This window comes from Medicago truncatula, chromosome 8 (assembly GCF_003473485.1).
Source record: "Medicago truncatula cultivar Jemalong A17 chromosome 8, MtrunA17r5.0-ANR, whole genome shotgun sequence".
NCBI classification, from domain to species: domain Eukaryota; kingdom Viridiplantae; phylum Streptophyta; class Magnoliopsida; order Fabales; family Fabaceae; genus Medicago; species Medicago truncatula.
Genome location: NC_053049.1, coordinates 4,790,239 through 4,809,123, shown reverse-complemented (window position 1 = coordinate 4,809,123; position 18,885 = coordinate 4,790,239). Strand labels below are relative to the sequence as shown.

General features: G+C 30.7%; 1 protein-coding gene across 3 annotated transcripts; it reads left to right on the top strand.

The window, feature by feature from the left end:
- The first annotated feature begins 7,054 nt into the window (after positions 1 to 7,054).
- Positions 7,055 to 14,691, top strand: LOC25500361 (probable LRR receptor-like serine/threonine-protein kinase At1g05700). Of its 3 annotated transcripts, none has more exons than XR_003007994.2 (14): positions 7,055 to 7,263; positions 8,758 to 9,325; positions 9,905 to 10,446; positions 10,532 to 10,667; positions 10,767 to 10,838; positions 10,955 to 11,026; positions 11,202 to 11,282; positions 11,678 to 11,820; positions 12,222 to 12,463; positions 12,562 to 12,688; positions 12,910 to 12,972; positions 13,049 to 13,238; positions 13,640 to 14,183; positions 14,299 to 14,691. XR_003007994.2 is itself a non-coding variant. In XM_024773370.2 (14 exons), the coding sequence occupies exons 1-14, from the start codon at positions 7,101 to 7,103 to the stop codon at positions 14,300 to 14,302; spliced, it is 2,805 nt and encodes a 934-aa protein (XP_024629138.1). In that variant the 5' UTR covers positions 7,055 to 7,100; the 3' UTR covers positions 14,303 to 14,691. The 3 variants fall into 3 exon arrangements, 2 of the variants coding, with proteins under 2 accessions (XP_024629138.1, XP_039685377.1); XM_024773370.2 differs by having other exon boundaries at positions 13,640 to 14,041; XM_039829443.1 differs by lacking the exons at positions 12,910 to 12,972; positions 14,299 to 14,691 and having other exon boundaries at positions 13,640 to 14,297.
- Positions 14,692 to 18,885: the final 4,194 nt, after the last annotated feature.

The window sequence follows — 18,885 nt, the reverse complement described above, 5'->3', positions numbered from 1 at the left end:
TCATTTTCAAAAACAGCTTATTCCAAACAACTTATTTATACAAAACAGCTTAATACGATCTCTTTTTCAAAAACAGATTATTCAAAACAACTTATTTATACAAAACAGCTTATTACGAACTCATTTTCAAAAACCACTTATTCAAAACAACTTATTTATACAAAACAGCTTAATATGACCTCATTTTCAAACACAGCTTATTCAAAACAACTTATTTATATAAAACAGCTTCTTACGACCTCATTTTCAAAAACCACTTATTCAAAACAACTTATTTATATAAAACAGCTTCTTACGACCTCATTTTCAAAAACCACTTATTCAAAACAACTTATTTATATAAAACAGCTTCTTACGACCTCATTTTCAAAAACAACTTATTCAAAACAACTTATTTATACAAAACAGCTTATTACGACCTCTTTTTCAAAAAACAGCTTATTCAAAATGGCTTATTTACGCACAACAGCTTAATACGATCTCTTTTTCAAAAACAGCTTATTCAAAACATCTAATTTATACAAAACAGCTTAATACGACCTCATTTTTTTAAACCGCTTATTCAAAACAGCTTATTACGACCTCTTTTTCAAAAAGAGTTTATTCAAAACAGCTTATATGTGCAAAACAGCTTAATACGATCTCTTTTTCAAAAATAGCTTATTTATCCAAAATAGCTTAATACGACCTCATTTTCTAAAACCGCTTATTTAAAACATCTTATTTATACAAAACAGCTTATTACGACCTCTTTTTCAAAAACAACTTATTCAAAACAACTTATTTATGCAAAACAGCTTAATACGATCTCTTTTTCAAAAACAGCTTATTCAAAACAACTTATTTATAGAAAACAGCTTATTACGACCTCATTTTCAAAAACCTCTTATTCAAAACAACTTATTTATACAAAACAACTTATTACGACCTCTTTTTCAAAAACAGCTTATTCAAAACAACTTACTACGATCTCTTTTTCAAAAATAGCTTATTCAAAACAGATAATTTATACAAAACAGCTTAATACGATCTCATTTTCTAAAACCGCTTATTCAAAACAGCTTATTTATACAAAACAGCTTAATATGATCTCTTTTTCAAAAACAACTTATTCAAAACAACTTATTTATATAAAACGACTTTTTACGACCTCATTTTCAAAAACTGCTTATTCAAAACAACTTATTTATACAAAACAGCTTATTATGACCTATTTTTCAAAAACAACTTATTCAAAATAGCTTATTTACGCAAAACGGCTTAATACGATCTCTTTTTCAAAAACAGCTTATTCAAAACACCTAATTTATACAAAACAGCTTAATACGACCTCATTTTCTAAAACCGCTTATTCAAAATAGCTTATTTATACAAAACAGCTTATTAAGACCTCTTTTTCAAAATAAGCTGTTTTGCATAAATAAGCTGTTTTTGAAAAAGAGATCGTATTAAGCTGTTTTGAATAAGTTGATTTTGAAAAATAGATCGTAATAAGCTATTTTTTTTTTGATAAATAAGTTGTTTTGAATAAACGGTTTTTGAAAATGAGGTCGTAATAAGCTGTTTTATGTAAATAAGCTGTTTTGAATAAGCTATTTTTGAAAAAGAGATCGTATTAAGCTATTTTGCATAAATAAGTTGTTTTCAATAAGCTGTTTTTGAAAATGAGGTCATATTATGCAATTTTGTATAAATAAGTTGTTTTGAATAAGCGGTTTTTGAAAATGAGGTCGTAATAAGTTGTTTTGTATAAATAAGTTGTTTTGAACAAGTGGTTTTTGAAAATGAGGTCGTAATAAGTTGTTTTGTATAAATAAGCTATTTTGAATAAGCTGTTTTTGAAAAAGAGATCGTATTAAGCTGTTTTGCATAAATAAGTTGTTTTGAATACGTTGTTTTTGAAAAAGAGATTGTAATAAGTTGTTTTGTATAAATAAGCTGTTTTGAACAAGTTGTTTTTTGATAAGAGGTCGAAATAAGCTGTTTTGTATACATAAGCTGTTTTGGATAAGTTGTTTTTGAAAAAGATACCGTATTAAGCAGTTTTGAATAAGCTGTTTTTTTGAAAAGAGATCATAATAAGTTGTTCTATATAAATAAGCTGTTTTGAATAAGTTGTTTTTTAAAAAAGATCGTAATAATTTGTTTTTCATAAGATAAGTTGTTTTTTAAAAAGAGGCCGTAATAAGTTGTTTTGTATAAATAAGTTGTTTTTAAAAATTGATTGCAATAAGTTTTTTTTTTATAAATAAGTTGTTTTGAATAAACTGTTTTTTAAAAAATAGATCGTAATAATTTGTTTTTCATGAGATAAGTTGTTTTGAATAAATTAGAAGTTAAATTACGAAGTATAATAATGTATTGATTTTAAGAGGAAAAAGGGTAAAATAGTAAAATTATAACATAAACCCTCCATCTCCTTACCTTATTGGCTTTTTAACTCCCAAACAAAGGGAAGGTTTTCCCTCCTTTCTCCCTACCCTCCCTTTCCTTCCCTTCCCCTCCTTAGTCTTTCCTTTCCTTCCCCTCAAAACTCGTAAACAAAGCCTAAAAAAAGTGTATATTCAATTGTATTTCTATCATATGATCACTCATACTATTGAGCTACACCTCGTACAAAATTAATCAAAGAATTAATACTCTACACTTAAATTATCTCATCCAACGTCTTAGATACTTGGATTTATCGATGGGTCTTGTGAATCAAACAAGCAAATATTTTTTTTAGTGTTGGGGGTTATGAGGGGAGCCAAGGATCTTCTATATTAGGTAAAGAGTATCTATGTATAATTACTCTTTTTTATAATGTTGCTATCAGCTTCACTGTGCCTATAGCTTCTGTTAATTGATTGACTTAGCATCACCCCACCCCCCCCTTCCTCAACATTACTTTGCTTTGCCCTCCCTTACACGCTCAAATTTCCACCACACACTATTTTCCATGAAAATTCTCCTAACCAAGCCAAATATATCTCTATCTGATGTACTTGACTTGCATATATCTAATAAATTCTTTTAGACGCATTTCTTTATATAATTTTCTTTTGTATGTGTTCTTTCAGACATGGAAAATTTGGCAAGGACTTATATATTTGGAATTATATATCTACACGTCTTTTGAATCAAACAAACAATGAAACAAAGATATTTATGATAATGTTGTCGCTAGCTTCTGTTAATTGACTAGGTTGACGGAGTCAATTAGGCCCCTTTCATTCATTATGCTTTGCCCCAGTCCACACAGTAGTTTGAGGTGGAACATTTGTACAAGAATAGACAATCAACTTATTTTCTAAATTATCACACTCATTTCGATTTAATCTTCAAATCATCTATATTATATATAAAGAAAACAACTCTTTCAGCTCTTTTGCACTGAATTTTTCATTTTTAAAAAATATCCTCAATTTTAAATACAAATAATACATGTAACAAATAGATAAAAATAAATTTAAATATTAAAAAATGTAACAAACACGATAGTATTATTGATGCTTAATTAAAAACACTCATTTCCTCCTAAACTATTAGAAAGAATAATGTGCATGAAAAAAATAAATAAATTGTTAATTGCTCACTCTAAAAACACACTACAAGAAAATTGTGTGTTAAAACTTGGGATCACTTGCAACAAGCTCTTCTTGCTAAACATTGTCCTCCATCTAAAATTCTCGGTTGAGAAATGAAATTTCATTTTTTTTTTCTCTAAAAGACGGAGAGTCATTATATGAAAACTGGAAGTGTTTCAATGAAATTTCATTTTTTTTTCTTTAAAAGACGAAGAGTCATATTTAATTCATATTTTGTTTAAAGAATGTAAACTTTTGCAATAAATAATTGAGTAAATTACACTCATCTCCCTTCAAAGATGTTTGAATTACACTCCTCTCATCTCTTATGTTAAAATATACACTTTCCTTCCTTGTAAAGTAAAATTTATAGTCCCCTCCTTTATAAGATGTTTGAATTACAACCCCCTCCCTTAATAATTAAATATGATCTACACTTTAATCTATTTAACATAAATAAATAGTTTTATGATATATTTTAATTTTGAACCACCATTTAAGAAAAAATAATTCATTTCTTTATAACTTAAATGTCAATGATAATTAAATTTAAATATTTTGCTTTTGATTTTATAATTTAGAGTATAAAATTAACTTTTAAATAACCCTATTTTATTGTCTTTAGTAATTTTTTACATATTTTAATTTTATTTTGGGTTGTTTCATATTTTATAATAGGGTTTAAAAATACATGTTAATGAAATTGTGAATAAAAATAGCGAAAAATATGTATTCAATTTTTTATTATATTAAAATAGACCTGTAATAAAAAAAAAAAAATTCTAAGTGTGTTAGATTATTATTATTTTTGCTAGATTATTAGAAATAAAAAAAAATATTGAGGTAGTAAAGTGTAGGTTTTAACATAAGAGGGGAGGAGAATATAATTTAAGCTTTTCTCTTAGGGGAGGAGGATGAAAAGTTTTCTAATATGTTTTGAATAAGAGAGGAGGGGATTGTATATTTTAACATAAGAAGAGAGGGGAGTATAATTCAAACATCTTAGAGAGGAGATGAGTTTAATTTACTCTAAATAATTCTATAATATATTAAACATGACTGCGAAAAGAAATTCATAATTCTGAATGATACGATTCAATTAACTTAATATAATTGATCAAAAGTGATGAGAATATATAAAAATATAAGGATTAAAAATCGAAGAAAAATTTAGAAATGCTAAAAAAAAAAGTTAAAATATTTATAACGACAAAAAAATAAAATTAACCCAATAATCAAAGACCACCTTACAATGACTTGACACAATTTACCATAGACATAAGACAAACACAAAAGCACATAATTTTGTCCTATTTAGTAAGAGTAATGATACATAGACATCCTTAGGTGGCAATACACCCTTTAACACCTACATAAAAATCTGATATGTGGCCACATGGACCCTGCACAAGCACACTTTCTCTTTTCTCTCCTCTTCTCTCTTACTAATGTATGGGATGTACAAGGGTATATGAGAATAAAGAGTGTCTATGTAACATTTTCCATTTAGTAATGATGACTTCGTGTAGTTCCCATAATCATAAATTTAAAACAAACATCACCTTAATATTCTTTTTAATTCTCATTTTACGCTCACTCAATTGTTTAAAATTTACTTAAAAGTGCATTTGAATGAAATTTTTTTATTTTTTTTAATGACAAATGTTAGTACATAATTTTGTTCGACTAATATTTTACTGCTTTCTTGAATTTAAGCTCATGACCTCCAACTCAATCTTCCTTAACTCAAATAAGTTGAGCTATCAAACCCTACTTGAATGGAATTATAAGTGATCTTTTGTAATTTAACTAGAGGTTTTGAGTTCGAATTTTACTCTAAAAATACAGTTATGTTAAATCTCTCGAGACAGAGCTTTTACACTCATTCCGCTCATATCCAACTCAAAAAATTAACATCTACAATAGATGATATCCAATTAAAAAAAAAAAGTTTAAACATTTACTTTATTAATTACCCAACAGAGCTCAACATTAGACATATCAAGCCCGAGCGTGTGACAAAATCTCACTCACATCTCATTTCGTCCAACGACTCAATTACTTGGAATTTTCTACTCTTCTTCTGAATCACACAAACAAACATGCTAATTCCAAGTATGATAATGTTTCTTTTTAAGAGAATTGTGTGATAATATTAGCTTCTTGACCTGGTTGACTTGACTGAGTATAAAAACAAAAAAAATATATTCTTTTAGTGTGATAAAGTGTTAAGTCAGCTTATGCAAGTTACATAGCAATCAGCGATTCAACGTAACTCAATTTTGCACCACACAAGTTAGGTAAGTTGAATTACGAGTGTTCATCACGGTTAGGTAAGTTAGATAACCCTCAAAACATAGAGTGAAGAAAAATGTCCTTCCAAATAATTCATCAACGAGACACTTATATTTGCTGTAAACATTTCAATTTCTTACTTCTTGCATTATTATAGTGTATAAGTCTAGCCGTTAAACTACTTTATATAAAAAAAAACCTTTTTCATGTGCAAACTTGCATACATTATAAAGATTAAAAGTAGTAAGTTTATCTTAGAACTTGTTTACTTTATATTAAAAACATAATTTTATAATAAATAGAAATTACTACTTTCAATAAAAACATCACTATTTTTTTTTCAATAAAAACCTATTTGTTTTAAGTGTGTTTTAATTAAAAACATAATTTTATAATAAATAGAAATAACTACTTTCAATAAAAACATCACTATTTTATAATAAGCTAATTTATTTTTAAACTGGAGCTTAAGTATATTGAACCTTAGATTATCTCATTATTTGATATGTCAATAAGATACATCAAAATTAGCTTATTTTTGTGTTAATCTCCGGTTACTAGGGAAAATAGTCTTTAGTAAATCCGAGTTCAGTTGTAAGTTAAGTAAACTCTAACTAAGAATTATTTCCATCAAGAATCGAAGTCGGTTTTCCAGAACAATTCTTCTTAAGGGAAGCTCGTTAACAACTTCACACAATGATCACTTGGTTAAAAAAAGTGATTTTTTAAGTATGTTTTTGAAGAAACATCCGAGAACGCAATTTGAACCTTAAACTTTTCTCATCATTTGATATGTCAATAAAATACAAAATTAGTTTGTTTGATTAAAATTCATATATAAGATGTTAATTTTAATGTATCTCATTGAATTACTCAATAATTTTATAATACTGTCAAATTTTGTAAACATGGTCTGTCTCTTTCTTGCATATTTTTTTTATTAAAACATGGTCTCTTCTCTTTTATAAGCAACGGGGGCGTCAATTAATCCCTGTGATTTGTCCCTATATATATAATTTCCAATATGCGTGGTCCAATTTTTCTTTTTCCTTTTCTGACGTCGAAAAGGTTGTTCTACTTGTCCTTGCGTAGACATACCAATGTATATCTCTAAAAGCTGTTTGTTTCCACATAACTTGCATATATATATGATATATCAAGTTTTTGGTGAGTTCGTATTTGTCATGGTGTTTTTTTTCTTCTTCTTATTCTTCTTGTTCACTAACATATGATTACATGCAGACAGACTACATGGAAAGAGAACTACCCCAGATAGTCACCTTAATGTTAAAAGCGTGCGTATTGCTTGCCTTGGTGCCATTTATTTGCAATAGTCAAGCCAATTCAGAACAACTAGATAAACCTGTTTCAAGAGAAATTGCTAACAAGGAAAATCCAGGTACAAATATTTATTGATTCCAATCTAATATAATTAAGGTAACTTTCTGAAATTTAGTTTGGAAACTAGAGGAGAAAACTTTGAGAAGGAGCACCTTTAAAAAAAATTACTTTGAGGAGGAGCTAGAATTTATTTTTGTTATCAAAAATTACAATTTGTTATTTATCTTATTATACACACATCTCTCATTTTCTTTCTAAAATTTGGTATCTATTTGGTTGCCAATTTTCTCTCACTTTAAAATATCTCTTTTCCTTCTTCTTCTTCAAAAAAAAACTCTAATCCTTCAAAATGAAATACAATGTCTTTACCAATTCAATCATGTTCACGATGACAATATGAAATAATTTTTATCCTTTTTCTTTTTTGTGTTAACCATTTGATTCATAGAGGAATGGACCCTTAGTAATCCGAAGTTCGACCATAAAGTAAGTAAAGCTTCTCCGGTACTTGTTCATACTAGTAATTGAACTCGGGTTCTCCTAAACAATTCGCCCTAAGACGAGATCGTTAATTACTTAAACTCAATCACTTGATTGATAATAATAATAATAATAATATTTATCTTTCCTTAAAGAGAACATTGTTTGACTAAATTAATTATTTTTCTAAGAAAATAAATGTAAAATGTCATAAGCATATGAACAGAAGAAATTAGTATGTTCTAGTTTTAAGAAAGGAAAATGCTATTTGTCTAGATTCAAGACAGCTGACAAGTTTTAATTGCATGATTTATTTGTTTATTTCCTATTTTTCAGCCACACTTCCTTAAATTGTGGAAAATAGTGCATTATGATTGACTGCTCTTTATTCTTAAAAAATTCTTGATGTTATTTTTCTAGAGATATAGCATTGCTCTGAAAATATTACATATATTCTCTAAAAATGCTAATGAACGATATTTATTTATTGGTGTATCTCAAGAAAAGGTTTATGCAAGAATATAATAAATCTGTACATTGATTACAACCATCTAACTTAGTTTAGCTGATTGTCATTCGAAAAGAGGAAGGAAGCTGCTTGCATATATATAGTCCTTGACTTTTGTAAGATATTTTTAAATAGGTCAATGAAATCATGAATATTCTAAAAAGGTCTTTTGCTCTATTAAAATTTTAAGTTGATCTCCAAATTTAACCACTTACCATCATTTATGACCTTATATATTAACAACTACTATCAATTTGGTCCCTATCTTTAACTATTTAGTATCAATTTAATCTCTAACATGTTTTTAGATTGATTAAGGTGAGTAAAATGTGACAAGGTCATGGACCTTTTTAAAATATTCATAATCTCAATGTCTTACAAAGTCAGGCACTAATTTAGTAGTTTACTTGTATATATTCAAAAAGTTGCGACAATAAATAACTTCAATGATTTTCACACCTTTTTTTTCTTCTTCTTATCCTTATACTTCTATATAATAGAGTAATACATACTCCCATATGAACTTGGCATTTGTATTTAATGTAATGTATCATTAACTTATAGGTTTTATAAGCATTGACTGTGGATCAATAATAGATTACTTGCAAGAGGATACCGGAATTTGGTATAAGACAGACAAAGGGTTTGTGGAAACAGGAGAGAATCATGTGACTTCATCCATTATCAACTTAAACTATCTTTATTTTGGGAAACAATTAACCACATTGAGATGTTTCCCAGAAGGAGATAGAAACTGCTATACATTGAAACCTAAAGAGGGCAAAAACAAAAAGTATATGATTCGTGCTTTTTTCTCATATGGAAACTATGACGGAAAAAATCAAACACAATCTTTTGAACTGTATCTTGGAGTTAATCTTTGGAAAAAAATCAATTTCACTAATACTGATCATTACACTTTTACGGAGATCATTCACACTCCTTCAACTGACACTATAAATGTGTGCCTTGTAAAGACTGGACCAATAATCCCTTGCATTTCCTCATTGGAATTGAGACTTTTGAACAATTCAATTTATCAGAATCATCAGATGATCTCCACCAATGATCCAGAACCACTGTTGGAATCACAAGCTAGGATTGATGTTGGCCCGTCACCCTGTTTAGCCAAGTAATCTTCAACACCTTGATTACAAATTTACAATGCTTTTTTTTAGTTGCCTTATTAGATTTGCAGCATATATACATGTGAATGTGATGAGTAAGGGTGACAAGTCGAGTTAGGATTTACGAGGTTAAAGTCTAGTTGGTGAAAACTTTCAAAGCTCCGGCATAACCGGTTAGCTGTCATAGACTTATTTTAAGTCTATGACATGTTAGGCTACTTAAAAATATATATTTCTATAAACCTCTTGAAACAAGTAAATGACATATCATTAAATAGACTAAGTATGAGTTAATTGACCAATGAGAATAGGCTTCATTAGATGTTTAACATGATATTTTAAACAATCATGAGCTCAATTATACCAAATGAGCCACACCACCGTAACTAAGATTCATTTAAGAGGTAGACATCTTTCTATATATGCTTTTCTTTACATAGTGACCAAAGATTGTGTCATATACTAATAGTTAATAGACTCAAGCATCTACTACATGAGTCGCACGTAAGTACTCACAAGTAACATGAAAAATGGTGTAACAACAACTTTTTCACTAAACCATTTCCTTTCTTTGTGCGCAAAAGACACTCTAGGTATAAAGATGATGTGTATGATCGGATATGGATTTGCGACCAACACTTGTACAAAAATAACAGTTGGTATCCGTTTGGTTTGGAAGAGTCAATAAATATGGATACTGCAACAAATAGTGATGCTTATAAATTACCGGCCAAAGTATTGAGGAATGTAGCCCAGTCAAAAAATGTTTCACGGCCCTTGGGATTTATCTACCAATATACATATACTCCTCTAGACTTTAATTATGATTATTATGTCTACTTTCACTTCAATGAAATTGCGAAATTTTCAGATGGGAAAAAAAGAAAAATAAATATCACTGTTTCACGGCCCTTGGGATTTATCTACCAATATACATATATTCCCGTGCTTTCACAACCTTTAGTTCTTGATTACTTGAAACCTGTTACACTCAACTTCACAACTCAAGGTAATGTTTGGTTTAACATTAGCGCAACCTCGGATTCGGATGCTCCTCCTATACTCAATGCCTTCGAGATCTATAAGCTCATGACTCAACTTGATTCACCAACATCCCCTCAAGATGGTATGTACAACACTTATACTATACTATATATGATATCAAATTATAATGGCATATATAATATTTAATAACTTTCACTACCTTTAAGTTGGTGCAATAATGGATATCAAAAGCTCCTATCAAGTCTATAAATTGAATTGGCAAGGAGACCCGTGTCTTCCTACGCAATATAGATGGGAAGGTCTTGTTTGTAAGGGTGACACCATTCCAAGGATCACATCTTTGTGAGTACTTTTCCTACTAAGCATATTTATCTATATATTTATTTCCGCACCATTCCAAAAATGCATTTTTTGCCATCCGTAATAGTGAATGATGAACAGGAACCTGAGCTCAAGCAAACTAACTGGGAAGATAAACATTTCATTCTCATATCTTACAGAACTAGAATTTCTGTGAGTAGTAAATTATTATTGTTTATTCATTTCCTTTTATGTTTGAACATTATAAATACTTAAACATTGTTTCATTGAATCTCATTTCCATTCCTTTGAATATATGTATGTTCAAGGGATTTGTCGTACAATGAATTGGAAGGACCTTTGCCAGAATTTCTAGCACATTTGCCAAATTTAAAAGTTCTGTAAGTTTTAAATTTATCATTTTGGAGCTCATCTTATTTTTGTTTTTGTTTAGTTTGTTCTATTTCCTTTCCTTTTGTAAGAAAATTTAATTCAATTAACGAGTATGAGGTATTTTAGAATTGTTTTGCATTCTCTTTAATCAATCACTTAAGCTATAATTCATCGTCATTGTAGCAATCTAACGGGAAACAAGCTTTCTAGTCCAATTCCTAAGGATCTCAAGCAAAAGGCAGACAATAAAACGTTGGAATTAAGGTATGTTATTTCATATATTGTAGTTATGTTGCTTCGCACTTTTTTATTTGATTAATACCCTCTGTCATGAATTATGAACTATGGATCAATAAATATGAAACAGATTTAAGAAAATAAACTATGGATTAATATTTCCTAATTGAGAACTATCAATGAATAAACATGATATTCTAGAAACTAAAATTGGGATAATATCTGTTTAATGTTGAAATTATCAAATTGAGAATTGTGTGACTATAGTCCAATCTATATGTTCCTCCACCTTATCACGCCAACCGTTCTTGTGGTTCCTTCTTTTTTAACAATCAATTCAATTAGGCATATGTCTACTATCATCATAACCAAATTTATGTAATGTATGTATAGTTGTTCGTAAGAACTTTGTCTTTTTTCAGTGTGGCTGGAAATCCTGATCTTTGTATGACGGGTTCATGCAAAAAGAAGAACATTGTTGTACCACTTGTTGCATCATTTTCAGCATTATTTCTAATCATCTTGATCATCTCTCTTGGATTTCGCATATTCAAAAGACAAAAAGGTATATGTTGGATACTACATGTAGTTTGTCCTCTTTATAGCTTAATTCATTCCTTTGGTATATGTTCGATATTAAATTATGGACGTTTTTTTTTCTTCACGTGATATATACAAAACATTGATATTATTTAAGTATCAGAACATATACTACAACCAACTCTCCTTAAAACTTTAGATTTATCATATTTTATGCTTGTGCTACCATGTGAAACTTTTACTTTTTTTTTCTTCCACTAAACAATAAATCCTATAAAGTGATCAATGAAGGAAATAACATAAATTTCATACAAACTAAAACTGATGTATGCACTATAGATGAGTTAAAAGTTCTTGACCTCTATAATGATTTTGCTCGAATCATTACTTCTATATCTGAATATTTATTCACGTGTTTTTGTTCAGCTTTATATATTCATGTAGTTCCACCTGCACGTTTTAATTCTAAGAAGAGGGGTTCCCTAAAATCAAAACATCACGCATTCAGTTACAATGAAATTCTCAATATTACTGATAACTTCAAAACTATAATTGGAGAAGGAGGATTTGGAAAAGTTTACATTGGCATTTTACAAGATCACACTCAAGTAGCTGTAAAAATGCTTTCAACTTCATCGAAGCAAGGTTATAAGGAATTTCAATCAGAGGTTAGTCAATGGATTCAAGTTAATAGTATTCATATTAAGAATCCTACGATATTTTTCTTAGTAAACATTCGTAGAGATAACATTAACTCAAAATGCAGGTGCAACTTTTAATGATTGTTCATCATAGGAATTTGGTCTCTCTCATTGGATATTGTGATGAAGGTGAAATCAAAGCACTGATTTATGAGTACATGACGAATGGAAATCTCCAACAATATTTATTAGGTAATTGATATTTTGTCCATATGTCATTGGTCAACAATGATCATGCATAATAGATTTAGTACTTCAAACTAATATGCATTTTAAAACTTAACCTCAAAAAGAGCATTTTTTTTCATCAACTAAACTATTATAACATTAACAGAGGTACAATGATCATATGCTTTCTTTTTAAAGACAAATTGTTTCGAATTTCAACTAATGTAATGTCTATTTTCATGCAGTGGAAAATTCAAATATCATAAATTGGACTAAGAGACTTAAAATTGCAGTTGATGCAGCACATGGTAATGTACTATTTATTGCAAAATCTTTCTTGCATAGATTACCCTTACATAGCACTTAATTATTGTGGGTTTTCAGGATTGGATTATCTGCATAATGGGTGCAAACCACCTATTATTCATAGAGATTTGAAGTCTTCCAACATATTACTCGATGAGAACTTACATGCCAAGATTGCTGATTTTGGTCTAAGTAGAGCTTTTGGTAATGATAATGATTCTCATATATCCACGCGCCCTGCTGGTACATTTGGTTACGTTGATCCACAGTAAGTGTAATACAAAAAACCAAATTAGTTTAACCAGACTTTAATATTGTTGTAGCATAATTTATTTTGCATAAATATTCATTTCAAGCATTGGATACATGAATTTAACACAAAACCTTTTACTTAATTAATTTAATAAGTCTGAGTAGTTTAATACAATTTCATCTTTCTTATTGTTGCAAAGGAAAAGGTTGTACACATATTTCAGTGATAAAGTTACATGAAAGCTAGTGTACAGAAAAATAAGATTGTTATATTTCATCCTATTTTAATTAGTGTATTTTGTTTAGATATACTACTATTTCATTTGATTTATATAATTTTTATAATAATAAAAAGAAAAAAGCAATACATAAACTTAAGGATCACTTATTCAGTTTATTTGTCTGTTTTCATAATAGATTTCAAAGAACAGGAAACACAAATAAGAAAAATGATATCTACAGCTTTGGAATTATTCTATTTGAGCTGATCACTGGCAAGAAAGCACTCATAAAAGCACCTGATGAAACCATTCACATACTTCAATGGGTTATTCCATTAATAAAAGGTGGAGATATTCAAAACATTATTGATGCGAGGTTACAAGGTGAATTCAACATCAATTCTGCATGGAAAGTTGTTGAGGTAGCCATGTCATGCATTTCACAAATTGCAGCTGAAAGGCCAGACATAAACCAAATATTGGTAGAGCTAAAGGAATGTCTGTCTTTGGAGATAGTTCAGAGAAATAGTGGAAGTGCAAGAGATATAATTGAATTGACGACATTATCTACTGGACCAGAAATCACTCCGTCAGCTAGGTAACCACTGCATGATTAATTATCTCTTCGTGTGACCTCGAACGTCCAAGTATATTACTCTTAATCTATATGATATGTAATATAACAATTTTTATTTTGGAAGTTTGCCGGGAACAAAAAGAGTTGTGTGACAACTACTATGGTATGAGTGATGCTTATTAAATCACTACTTTCCTTCTAAACAAAAATTATGTATGCATTTATGTTACTAATTATGTGTTGAAGCCATCCTTAAATATGATTTTGTTTCTTTGAAGCTAAATGCATCACACAGTGGAAGAGGCACAACAAATACCTTATCTTGAGAACTTTTCGCTCCAACGTATGATCCATGTTTCAAAAAATGGTGTATAGAGTTTAGAGGGAGAGCTCCCTGAATCCGCAACCAAGCTGCTACTCCATGCCATATACTATAATAAAAAGAGCACTAAAAAAATATGTTTCAAAGACATTGAAAGAGAAAACGCATGAAGTCCCTCTAACCGTATCAACCACTCCAAGAGTAGCTAGAGCAGATCTAGTGTGCAACATGTCATGAAAAATTATCTATTCAATTAAAACAGGGACCTTTGATGGAACCTCACAACACTAAACACCTGTAAAAATCTTGCTCATATCTCGATTAATGACTGTTGAATATTTTGCATGAAGCATGACTTGAAAGCATGACATAGTGGTATATATATCAAGAACATCATGTTTTCGTGCCCACACGTGGGAAGCTAGTATATCTTGGCCTATACATACCCATTAACAACAAAAGTAGATCAACAACTAAATCATCCTCCAAAGAGAATAAATTTCGACGTAAACACAGCCTCCAAGAATGACTATTAAGGATGATTTCACTCAACATAGCTTCTGATTCTCTGTTAGGTACAAGAGAAACAAAACATTATCACGCTGTAAAAATAAGAGTTGAGATAAGAAGAATTGAACACACGTAATTTAATATATCGTACAAAATAGCATTCGGTTCTAGAAGACACAGTAAATTTCCATTTTAAGAGAAGAGATGTATTAAACAACTCGAGAGGTTCTTAACACGAAGGCCGCCTAATGTCTTTCGAAGGCAAATGTAACACCCCTACTAGAAATTTCCTAGGATATCTAGCATGTGTTAAACTTGGGATTGGATACATTAAAATTACAATAATACAAATTTCCTCTGAATTAGATATTGAGAATTCTCGTCCTAGACCTTTGAAATAACACCACTGATGTGACTTGTATGGTCCAGCGACTTCTGCTTCTTCATCATGAACAATTGTGTCGTCTCGTTACCTCAATATCTGAAATAAGTAGAAGGGATTGGGGTGAGACAGGATGCCGCAGTGAGTTCCACCTATCCTAGGTTGTAGGCAATCTCAGGGAACCTAGGATCGCCATCTGTACTCGACTTAACCCATTTCAGATTTATACAGTCTTTATCATACATAACTGCGCGATCGAGGATAACTAGGATCGCTACCTAGAATACTATCATGATTTTATCATAATGTCATATTCTTATTGATACACATGCTCATAATCGTAATCATAGTCATAATTCTTGACTTAAAGTTCATGTCATTAATTATATATTTCACTATGTGCGTATAGATCACATTATCTATTCGTTGTGGCGAACGGTGACTATTTCATTTTGTTACTATGAGCCGTACCTTGTAGGCTATGTTATCTCTTAGTTGTAGCAAACGGTGTGTTCCCATTTGTTATTATGAGCGTACCTCATAGGCTACATTATCTATTCGTTGTAACAAACGAATTATTCACATTTGTTACTATACCTCATATGCTCCATTATCTCTTCATTGTAGCAATATAGTGTGATATTAGTTCTCAAGTCTATTGGCCTTAATAGTTTGAGATAGAAAATTCCAACCTTTCTTTTGCTAGTGCAAAGAATTGTAAGAAGCCTGATGAGGTTGATAATATACAAGGGTTACAGACTGATCTGGTGTGATCAAGACCTTATAGTCTTGGTTAGAAATTTCTACCAACTGAATACTATAGTGGATAATCTCACACGAAGTGTGGGGACTGGAAGTAGCCGGATTTAGTGAACCAGGATAACTCTCCTTTGTTATTCTCTCTTCCTTACTCTTGTCATCTATTTTACATTATAATCCAGAGTGCTCTAGTCCTAACAACTAATCTTTAATATCACCTTGCAAATTAATTTAATTACTCTCTAGAATAATCTGGGTCAAATTAATCACAACCATATTAATCCAGAGTTCTTTGGTCCTCATTGAATTATCACTTTATCAATTATATAACTGCTTCCAGAATATTCTAGTTCAAGATTAAACAATTGCTTAATTAGTTAACTAAAGTTAAAAACTAGATTAAAACTTAATTTTTCTCATTCTGCTTATATAATCATTCTTCAGATTATATTGATATCAAATATTATTTGTTTGAACTAATATCTTAACCAAGAACATTCTTGAGTATATAAACTTGATTTAAAGTTTCAGGAATAATTTTAAAAAGGCTCACAATTCAATATAATCTCAGGGAACCTAGGATCGCCATCTGTACTCGACTTAACCCATTTCAGATTTATACAGTCTTTATCATACATAACTGCGCGATCGAGGATAACTAGGATCGCTACCTAGAATACTATCATGATTTTATCATAATGTCATATTCTTATTGATACACATTGTTATACCCTGTTTTTGGACCTAAAAATACTGGGCCCAATTTCATTTCAAACTTTGTCAATTATCAAATTTCAACTGCACAGTTCAAATTGTCTCTGCCTCGCAGTATTTTCAATCACAATTTCACCTATGTTTTTCTTGCATAAAACCTTTTGAAATATCTTTACTTGTCTTGTAAGTCATTCAAAAGTGTCTCTGAATCATTACATTGCTTTTTCTACAGTTTATTTCAAAATTTGCAAAAAGTCATACAGAAGGGTATTTTGGTCATTTCCTGCAGTGGGACCCATTTTCATCCTTGTGACTGTCTCTGAGTCTTTTCAGATTGTTTTTTTTACATTTCATCAGTAAACCTTGTTAAATTCATTTCAAACTTGCATCTGAGTCAGTGTCAAGTCTGTTTGAGTCAGTTTAGGTCATTTTTAGCCCTAGGGGCACTTTGGTCATTTCACACAAAATTTTGGCATAGAGAGGTTACTTTGAAGTACCTCATTTAGGTCATTGGTTCGTTTTAGTCCGTTTTGTCAATTTTATTTTTGTTTCGCTTTACGTTTGATCAAATTGCGTTTTATTCAATTTTATTTTTTATTGCATTTTGGTCTAGTTTCTTTCCCAATTTGCATTTTAGTCCTTTTTATTATTTTCATATTAGTCCCTTAATTTTTCAATTTTGCAGAAAGGTCCCAAATTAATTCTAAGTCCAAGGCCGCACCATTCTTTTTTTTCAAGTCCAGGTGTCACTTTTTCATTTGATCAGATGCACACATGTCAGCTATAAAAGCAGTGAGTCAGAGTCAAAGCCATTAATCACACGCCAACTCATAAACACAATTCCAACTTTCTCTCTCTCAGCAATTGAATCAAAACAGAAAATTCTCAGAATTTCTCAAGAACACCAAGAACAAAAACCCTAACCGTTTTCCAGAAACCCTAAATTTTCATCAGAATTAACATTTTCTGCATCAATCCTCAGAGATTCGTGTGAATCTTCATCACTGGATTGAAGATTCTCCTGCAATTCCAAGTGCGAGCTCACATTGAAGCAAGCTCAAGCACTGATCGCAGGGTTCCTCGCGTAAATCTAAGAAACATTGAAGCAAGCTCAAGCACGTAATCACAGAGAAGCAGAGAAAGAATCAGAGAAGATGAAGATGAACCGGTAAACCGATTTATTTTCGGTCCAAAAGCAAGCAGAAGAATCAAGAATCATCAAGAACAGAATCAAAGTTTTCCAAAGATTTCCTCCATTAAAGGTTTCAACCAAAACCTTAGGTAAAACTCATAATCTCTTTTCAAAAAGTGTTAATCATAGTTTAAGCCTGTAAACAATCACGTAAGCAAGCATATCAAAAATTTCCAGAATTCAAAGAAAACCGTAACCGTAAACACGAAACCTAGATCCATAAGGATCTAAGTTTTGAAAACAAGAACGAGTACTAGAATCGTAATCAAACAACGAAACGATGTAGATCTTTAAACGATCTAAACATTTCTTTTCAAAAAAATCAAAAATCAGTTTCAAAACCGCACGGAACTTTTTAGATCTACATCGTTTCAAACCGTATTTGAAAAAACAGCTGCTGGATTCGTGTTTAGGGTTGAAGGACGAATCGTTTGATGTAAAAATCTTTAAGTTCTGGAAATTTTTCACCGGAAAGTGCATAGGACTCGCCGGAGAAGATGAAGCTTCCGGCGGACCTTCAAGGTCTCCGCCGTGGCTTCATCCTCACCGGCGGTGAGGGTTAGAGAGAAGCGAGAGAAGAGGGAAGCGTAGAGAGAGAAAGAGATGGAAGAAATGGACTGGACCGGCGTCTACGTCCTTATATAGACGTTTGAACCGGTCCGGTTTATTTTGCTTCCATTTTGAACCGTAGGATCTAGGGTTTCTTTTGTTGAATGGCTGTGATGCGTTGTTGCTGTATGCTTGATTTACGTTACCATGCGCTGCGTGTTTTGAACCGTTAGATCTGGATCCGGATCAATCCAACGCCTCTGAGGCCTTTGGATGATCCAGGTCCAGTCTGTTTTGGGTTTTGGTTTGGGCCTCAGTTTTCTTTCACGTTTTTCTGCTTTTTTTACTATTTGCACTGTTTTTCTTTGCTATTTGAACCAATGTCTTGATTAAAAATCTTGATAAATTTCCTAGAAAATCCATGCTTACTTCTTGAC